Source organism: Mus pahari, chromosome 1, assembly GCF_900095145.1.
Source record: "Mus pahari chromosome 1, PAHARI_EIJ_v1.1, whole genome shotgun sequence".
Classification (NCBI taxonomy): domain Eukaryota; kingdom Metazoa; phylum Chordata; class Mammalia; order Rodentia; family Muridae; genus Mus; species Mus pahari.
The window spans coordinates 109998720-110008474 of NC_034590.1; the positions used below are offsets into that span (position 1 = coordinate 109998720).

A 9755-nucleotide genomic window follows, 5' to 3' on the forward strand; every position below is an offset into this window, starting at 1 on the left:
TACCCCCTGATCTCGTGTCTCTAGTGCATATGTAGCAGAAGATGGCCTAATGGCATCATTGGGAAGAGAGACCCCTTGGTCTTGCAAAATTTATATGACCCAGCACAGGGGAATGCCAGGCCAAGAAGTGGGAGTGGGTGGGTAGAGGAGCAGGGGCGGGGGGGGGGGTATAGGGAACTTTCAGGATAGCATTTGAAATGTAAATTAAAAAATATCTAATAAAATAAAACATTAAAAATGTACCTAGCAGAATGGAAGAGCTGAAGGAACATTAATTCTTAACAATATGCAGAAAGGCTTGAGTGTAGGGAAAGGATGGGAGAGTTAGACAGCACAAGATACTTAGAATAAACCCATTGTGTGTATGTATGAGTCAGATGAAGTTATCTCAGCAGAATAGAGAGTAGTCAATTTTTTCATGGTGATATCTTCCACATAGGACATGAGAATGCCAATGATATGATGCAGGCACAGTGTTGGTGAGAGGAGGCTATAACAGGAATAACTGCTTCTACAGAGTATGTGACTCCCCTGGCCATTGTCCTCCACACAAGTCTGCAGGAAGCTTAGGACATTAAGTCATGAAGCCTCCATTAATTGATCCTATGAGATTTCTCCTTGAGTTTCTATCCCAGGAGGCACCAGGACAAGTGCCTGCCCCTGGCCTTAGAAATAACAGGTATTCCAGAAGGTCAGTGACCTCTATAAAAATGAAGACAGAGCATCAGGGGGGGACACAAAAGACTTGCTGCTTGCAGAAAAGACAATCTGTGCTCAGCTCTTTGTTGGAGTCATCTGTCACCAGAATTCACTGTGACAGAAAAAGGTGAGGTAAATCCTAAGTTCCATTATGTGTTTCTTTTGGCTAGTAGTGGAGCTTCAAACCAAAAGTCTCACTATAAAAGTGACATTAGTCCTAGGGTTTGGATGTCACCATTAAAGGACAACAAGTTATCTTCTCAATGAGTCCTGAGTTTGATGAAAGGTGCTGGGTCAGAGGTCAGAAAAGAGAATATGATAGAAAGATTTGGTGTCCTGCTCCATTGTTTAAACAGCAAAATGTCTAGTGTCTAATCACAATCAGAGGGCATAGTTGTGCCTGTTGTTTTTGTCTTATGTTCATAACTGGATATATTTATTCATCACCCACAGTGCTCACACTAATTGTGAAATGGAACCAACAGAAGCAGATGAATCTAAGATAGAGTTGAGTAGATAGGACTTGGATGCTGTCTTGTTGATCTGTGGTGTCCACAGAGACTTATGAGAATTGCCACATAGGACATTTCTTTATCCTATTGTCCAGAGTCCACTGTTCAGGGACAGAAAATGACTTGCAGCTGCCATGGAGTTACAAACAGCAGCGTCGCACTGCTGGTGTTAGCCTTGCCATGTCTGCAACAGGTCAGGGATAGCACAACTGAGAGTCACCTAAGGAAAACAGGACAGCGTCCAATATTCTGTATGAAGATAAATGTCCAAATAAAGGGGTGAGGGCTGGGGTAATAAGGTTGCACATGTACACCCTTCCTCTGCCGACTGTTCTCAGCAGACCACACAATCTGCAGACACTGGTTCCTGTATCTGGTGAGGATCCTCAGCAGCTTTTCTCCTCATTGAGTCTCAGCTTCTGAAGGTTTTCAGGTCAGCCTTGCTGACATAATGAGGGGGTTTCAGTGACTGTGCTGACCAATAACGCCTCACCTGGAGAGTAGATTCCCCCGAGTTCTCTTAGACACAAACAAAGGATCTTAAAAGCGCTAAAGACCAGGATGTATTTATGGAAAGAGAGCTTGGGTAGGCACAGCTCATCTCCCTGATCCATCATGGATATGGATAAACACTTGGAAAACTTACTGATTTACTTTTCCCTCTGTGTAGCTGGACCACATCTGACTAAGATAATATTGTCTGCTACACCTATAGGAATTATAAGGATCAAAGTATAGCCATTGGAATATGCACATAGCAAAGGCATTGTGCTCCACTCTTCAAAAGACATGACTCCATCTAACCTCTGCAGTAACAACCTACTCCACAGAGGTCACACTCTGCCCCCTTGTCTTTGGTGTCTCCTTTCTCCACGTAAAGGCATGTGTTTACATTACTCTGAATGGGCATTCCATTTGCTCTACCACGATAAAAGCATTTTGAAGGTAGATGTCATGTCAAGGCTTGGATTAAAGTAAAATTTAAAAGTGAAATTAGTTTTTCTTTACAGTTTTAAGGTACAGTTAAGGAAGTGGTTTGAATTCCACCAGCACTGAATAATTGCCATTGGCCCTACAACTAGACAGCATGTGCTATCTTTTCTTTTATCTTCTCCATTCTTACTGAGAGAAGATAAAATCTCAAAGATATTTGATTTCCATTTCTTTGAAGGCTTAGAATGTTGAGCATTTCTTAAAAACTGTTTCTTAGCTACTTGTGCTTCATCTACTGAATAGTCTCTGTTAAATTCTATTCCCTATTTTATAGCTGGGTTGTTTGATATCAAGCTATTTAAAGTTTTTGGTTGTTTGTAGATTCTAGATACTAACCTTCTATCACATATGCAGTTGTTAAAGACCTGTTGCCATTCTGCAGTGTGCCACTTCACTCAAATGATGGTGTTCTATTCATTTACATTTCAAGGGATATCCCCTTTCCAGGTTTCTCCTCCACAAAATCCCCATTCCATCCTCCTTCTCCCACTTACTCTTTGCCTCTTTGAGGGTGCTTCTCTACCCAATCATCAACTCCCGCCTCACCACTCTAGCCTAGCATCCCCCTACACTGGGGCATCTAGCTTCCACAGGACCAAGGGCCCCCCCCTCCCATTGATGCCAGATAAGGACATACTCTGCTACATATGCAGCTGGAGCCATCGCTCCTTCCATGTAAACTCTTTGGTTGGTGGTTTAGTCCCTCGGAGCTCTGGGTGTTCCAGATAGTTGATATTCTTCTTCCTATGGGGTTGTAATCCCTTTCAGTTCCTTCAGTCCTTCTCCTAGCTCTTTCATTGGGGTTCCCAGGCTCAGCCCTATAGTTGGCTGTGAGAATCTGCATCTTTATTGGTCAGATGCTGGTAGAACCTCTCAGGGAACAACCATAACAGGCTCCTGTTCAGCAAGTGTGTCTTGAAGTCAGCAATAGTGTGGAGGGCTGGTATCTGCAAATGGGATGGATCCCTAGGTGGAGTGGTCTCTGGTTTGCCTTTCCTTCGGTCTCTGTTCCATTTTTTTATCCCTCTCTTTCCTGTGGACAGGAAGATTTCTAGGTTAAAATTTTTGAGGTGGATGGGTGGCCCCATCTCTCAACTGAGGGTCATGCCTATCTACTGGAGGTGGTCTCTACAGGTTGGATTGCTCCTTTTTTGGGTATATTGGCTAAAGTCATCACCATTAGGTCCTAGAAGACTCTCGGCTCCCTGGATTCTGGGATTTCTAGTGACTAACCCCAGTTCCCTATTCCCCAGTGTTACGTGTTTCTATTCAATTTTCTGACCATCTCTACTTCTCTCCTGTCCCTTCCAATACCTGATCCTGCTCCCCTTTTCCCTCCGCCTAGTTTCTTACTCCCAGGGCCCTCCCTCCTTATAACTCCTGTGATTGTTGTGATTCCCCTTCTATGTAGGATTGAAGCATCTACATTTTGGTCTTCCTTTTTCTTAAGCTCCATATGGTTTGTGGGTTGCATTGTGGATATTCTGAGCTTTTGAGCTAATATCCACATATCAGTGAGTATATACCATGTGTGTTTTTCTGTGTCTGGGTTATCTCATTTAGGATGGTATTTTCTAGTTCCATCCATTTGCTTGGGAATTTCATGAAGTCATTCTTTTTAATAGTTCAGTAATATTGCATTGTGTACATGTACCACATTTTCTGTATCCGTTCTTCTGTTGAAGAACATCTGGGTTGTTTCCAGCTCTGGCTATTATAAGTAAGGCTGCTATGAACATACTGGAGCATGTGTATTGCACTTAATGCTTGAGCTACCATGGTCCTGTTCAGAAAGTCTTTTCCTGTGACAATGAGTGCAGGTATATTCCATTCCATTCTCCTTTGTCATTTTTAGGGTGTGTGATCTTATGCTGAAGTCCTTGATCTAATTGCAGCTGAGTTTTGTACAGGGTAAGAGAAAGCAACTACTTTCATTCTTCTACATGTAAATGTTCAATTCCACCAGCACCATTTGTTGAATATGCTATTATTTTTCTAGTGTGTTTTTTGCTGTTTCTTTCTTTGTTTGTTTGTCTGTTTGCAAAAAGTCATGTGTCCATACATGTGTTGACATATTTCTAGGTACTCACCCAACAATTTTATTTCTCTGTCATTTCTTCTTAGGTGTATCATTGAGGAATAAGTTAGTTATTTTCCACATAGTTAGACTTGCATGTTCCACATAGCTTCCTTGTATTCCTAGTAGTCCTTGTATTCCTAGTATTAATAACTAGGAAATTTCTATCATATAGCATATGTCTGTCACAGGATTCAATTGTTTTTAAATCTTTCCCTTCAGCTCTGAGGCATGTGTAACCAGAAATGGGAGCATGTGTTACTGATAATAGGTACAATCAAGAGAGTATTTTACAATATCAAATATAGTTGAATTAGCTAGCCTGATCAAGAAACTCCCAAGAACATTATAGGAATTTGGTTTGAACTTCTGTTTCTGCAGAACAATGAACAATACTAAACATGCATTGGCAATTTCCAGCAGAGCTGAATGGGAAGGAGGAGACAGGGTCAGACATAGCACTATCCACATGGTTCCAAATGGTAAATACAATATTTATATATCTCTAATTTAACATGTAAGAAGAAATAATGTTTAAAATTCAGCATTCACTACTAAAGAAGAGAGAAAATAGATTGTGAGCCATACTATGAAAATTATGTGAAATAAAATGTGAGCAAAGAAAAGGAAGGGTTATATAGCAAAGTGGGGAGTGGAGCATTCAACTGCATCCAGTGAATGAAACATTCCTCTGGAAGACTGATGCAAAACAATATTTCCAGATGAGAGCACTGCAAATAATAGGCAAAGTATATTTGCATATATGCTCAGACAGGAATGTATGGAAAAGGCTAATGATATTAAATGAGTCTTCTATTTCGAACTGTGGAGTGTAATTTGCTGAATGACTGTGGCAGGACATGGTGAGTTTTGTTTGAGGCAGAAGGCCAATTATCTTAAGTATACCATTTGTATCCCTTGAGTAATAGAAAAGGAAACTGGAAATGATGGAAATGGAAAGACCCAGAAATTATGAAACTACTGAAGACCTTGAGAATGTGAGTTGTAAAGATGGGGAGGCTATAGTTGCACTCATTGAGGATCAGTTGGATTAGAGAGGCAAGGACGGTAAAAAAGACCATTCTTGGGTCATGGAGCAGGACACTAATGAGGAGCTATCAAGGGTATAGACTACATTGTGTAGCTAAGGGTAAATTTCTGGTTAAATATATTGAAACTACAAAAAAAATTCTGTAGACAGTGGTAATGACTTCAGCTATGGGTATGTTGACTTCAATGTTCACTGTGGTTCATTGAGACAGAAAAGCCCCATAAGCAGTTTAGGTTCATAGGGCTGGGTTTTGAGAAATGTTCTCTGTGGTCATGGATTTGATGTGGGTTGGAGTCATAAGAGTTCCAAGTACAGAAGACTAAAATAACGGAAATTTGTTCAGAAAATACATGGCTACTTGGCCATGGGGGTGCCAATATCTGGTTGAGATGGGCAGTTGGAAAACGACTATAGATATCAGAAGATACAAAGTGCCTGTCAGCTAAGGAGGCCAAGTGTAGAAACAAAGGTATAATAGTCATCCCAGTGTAGCTATCTAAAATTGGCATCATGTGGAGAATAGGAGCTTTGAAAGTAAAGGGTAAGCTGGGTCACCAAGCACTGTCCCCAGAGCACAGGGCTTAGAGGCCATGGAGAAGAAAAGCATAGGCAGGTGCTGGGTAAAGGATGCTTTTCTCTTTTTACATGATCGAGATCAGAGAAGAACATAGGTTCCCCTTGATAAAACACTGCAGGGGGGAAATGACTATGTGAGAAATAAGAAAAATGAAATATATGTGGCTTTCCAACAGGTGGTAAATGCAAGAAAAGAAAAGAGACTTTGATAAAGAAAATACACTCACTCCTTCCCTTTCTGACAGCAGACAGTTTGAATCGCGAGTTCGAAGTGAAAAACTTTAATATTTTCTCAGAACGGGAAAGACACAGCACTGGACCCCAAACTCTCCTTGAAGATGCTAAATCTCAACCAGACAGGAGTGACAGAGTTTGTGCTGGATGGGTTCTCAGAACACCCTGGTCTAAAACTGTTCCTGATAGGCTACTTCTTGACCCTCTACATGGTGGCTCTAATGGGCAACATTGTGATCATTGCCTTGGTCACCTCCAGCACTGGGCTCCACAATCCCATGTACTTTTTCCTGTGCAACCTGGCTATCACAGATATTGTGTGCACCTCCTCTGTGATTCCCAAGGCCTTGGTTGGCCTAGTGTCTGAGGAAAACACCATCTCCTTCAAGGGATGTATGGCCCAGCTCTTCTTCCTTGCATGGGCAATATCCGCTGAGCTGTTGCTGCTCACAGTCATGGCCTATGACCGCTATGTGGCCATCTGCTTTCCCTTGCACTACAGCTCTAGGATGAGCCCACAGCTCTGTGGGGCCCTGGCCGTGGGTGTATGGTCCATTGGTGCTGTGAATGCATCTGTGCANACTGGCCTGATGACACGGCTGTCATTCTGTGGACCCAAGGTCATCACCCACTTCTTCTGTGAGATACCCCCACTCCTCCTGCTTTCCTGTAGTTCNACATACATTAATAGCGTTATGACACTTGTGGCAGATTTCTTTCTGGGAGGCATCAACTTCATGCTAACCCTGTTATCTTATGGCTTCATCATTGCCAGCATCTTGCGCATGCGTTCTGCTGAGGGCAAGAGAAAGGCCTTTTCTACCTGCTCATCCCACCTCATCGTGGTCTCTATGTACTATTCATCTGTGTTCTGTGCCTATATCAGTCCTGCTTCCAGCTACAGCCCAGAAAGAAGCAAATTAACCTCAGTGTTGTACTCAGTACTCAGCCCAGCCCTCAACCCCCTCATCTATACACTGAGGAACAAGGATGTCAAACTTGCCTTGGGCAGAATATTAACCTCTTTCTCACATTAAGTGGAGATGTGTAGAATATTCTTCTTGACTGGGTTGTTCGTAATCATACTTTCCTAAGAGCAGCTTCATGGAGCATGGTTTATTTATCTCTGTTTCATAAAGGCTTTGTCTGATGCAAAAACTGTACCATTCCACTCACTGTAACCTCAAAAGCAATAAAATTCTTACTGGCAATGTAAAAAAAAAAAAAAACACTCAAGATTTATTTCCTGATAAATACAAACCATTTCAAAAGTAACTAAGTTTATCTAAATTGAGGTGTCATCTTCATGCACTGGATAATTTTCAGTGTTTGTCAATAGTGATTGTAACAAAACAAAAGCATTTCATGCAGGGACTCTCTGCAAACATAACAGATGCTTGTTTCAGAGCTATGGCTAATAAATCTAAACATCATAATGAAACATGAGAAGCCAGCATGGCCACAAGTTGCATGTCTTGGATTCTCCATTTCACACTTTCCTATGAGCTCTGGGAGTCAGATGGTATGGAGAAAGAGGTAATCTATGGAACTGAAGCAACATCTAAGTTTCAAAATGAAGTCATATATATCACAAAGCATACTTATGACAATGAAAACAATCAAGTTCATGGGAAAGATTAATTATTTCCAACAAAAAAATATGGGGAGACTAGATTGCTGACAACATGCAAAGGATAGAGTGGAGATTTATTCACACAATAAATAAAAATTAACCAAATGTAGATCACAGACATCAAGGCTAGGTTAAACCCTTCTTCCTCATACATCATTTAATCACCTTGTTTTCCTTTCCTGCACCTCTCCTAAGGTCCTAACCACCTACTATCCTACCCACCCAGTACCCATACCTCTCTTTCTCTGGCAAACAAAATGCACAAAAATCCAAACCAATAAAACAAAATATTACCAAAACAAAACAAATGCACACTCAGAAAAGCAAGTCCTTTATACATTGACCAATTACCCCTAGCTCAAACTATTGAGAACAACTAGGAGGCAGCAGGAGGAAGGAAGAGGATGGAGAAGTGTATCTGTGGTAACTGTTGAAAGAATAGTGTGATGCCAACTCAGTAGTTAAGGGCAGCTTCTGCAGGAAATGCTATGAAAAGATGCTGTATCCTTTTCAGACTAAACCCATTCTTGGTCAACCTACTTCATTTTCTTCATAAATGCTGTACCAAGGCTCCCTTTTGCCCTGGAGATGGCAGACTGCAGAAGGGACACAGGTTCTGGGACAGACCCCGGTTCTGGCTCCAGACATCCAGGCACCATCCCCACCAGAGCAGAGGTGTCCACCCGGGAGTGCTCTCACTGCCTGAGCTGAAAAGGGAGCCATCTTTGCTCCTGTTCGCCCAGGCTGCAGTCTGCACTGGCAAGAGTGTGGACAACAGAAGCTACACAGCTTTGGGAGAGACAGAAGCAATCTAGCTTCTGGGACAGACCCTATTTCAGGCTCCAGATATCTGGGCACCTTCCCCGCCAGAGGAAAGGTAGTAACCTGGGAGGGCTCTGTCTGCCAGAGCAGGTGAGAGAGACATCTTGTGTCCAGGGTCCCCAGAGTCTAGCCTGTGCAGGTGAGTGTGCAAACTGCAGAGGTGACACATCTACTGGGACAGGCCCCGTTTTGGGCATACATCTTCAGCAAGGAGGCAGATCTGAACACTAGGCCTCTGTGCACCTTCCCTGCAAGGGGAGAGCTTGCCTGTGGAGAGTACTCTGACCACTGAGACTCAGGAGAGACCTGGAATCCCAGGACTGCTGACAGAGGCTAACAGAGTCACAAGAGGAACAAGCTCCAACCAGAGACAACAATAACAAGTAACTCCAGAGATTACCAGATGGCAAAAGGCAAACATAGGATTCTTACTAACAGAAACCAAGACTACTCACCATCATCAGAACCCACCTCAGCCAGTCCTGGATACCCCAACACCCCAAAAAGCAAGACTCAGATTTAAAAGCATACCTCATGATGCTGGTAGAGGACTTTAAGAAAGGCATTAATAACTCACTTAAGGAGATACAGGAGAACGCTGCTAAAGAGGTGCAAGTCCTTAAAGAACTACAAGAGAACACTGCTAAAGAGGTCGAAATCCTTAAAGAAACACAGGAGAACACAAACAAACAGGTGATGCAATTGAACAAAATTATCCAAGACCTAAAAAGGGAAGAAGAAGCAATAAAGAAAAACCAAAGTGAGACAACTCTGGAGATAGAAACTCTAGGAAAGAAATCAGAAACCATAGATGTGAGCAAAAGCAACAGAATATAAAAGATGGAAGATGGAATCTCAGCTGCAGAAGATTCCATAGAGAACATGGGCACAATAATCAAATAAAATTCAAAATGCAAAAAGATCCTAACTCAAAATATCCAGGAAATCCAGGATACAATGAGAATACCAAACCTACAGATGATAGGAGTAGATGATATTGAAGATTATCAAATTAAAGGGCCAGCAAATATCTTCAACAAAATTATAGAAGAAAACTTACCTAACCTAAAGAAAGGGAAGCCCACGAACATAAAAGAAGCCTACAGAATCCCAAATAGACTGGACCAGTAAATAAATTCCTCCCAACACATAATAATC

General features: G+C 42.0%; 1 protein-coding gene across 1 annotated transcript; it reads left to right on the forward strand.

Annotated features, from left to right (window-relative positions):
- Positions 1–697: 697 nt before the first annotated feature.
- On the forward strand, positions 698–7212 carry LOC110327874 (olfactory receptor 13A1-like). Its single transcript, XM_021207135.1, has 2 exons — positions 698–826; positions 6154–7212. Exon 2 carries the CDS (start codon positions 6247–6249, stop codon positions 7177–7179), a length of 933 nt encoding a protein of 310 aa, XP_021062794.1. The 5' UTR covers positions 698–826; positions 6154–6246; the 3' UTR covers positions 7180–7212.
- Positions 7213–9755: the final 2543 nt, after the last annotated feature.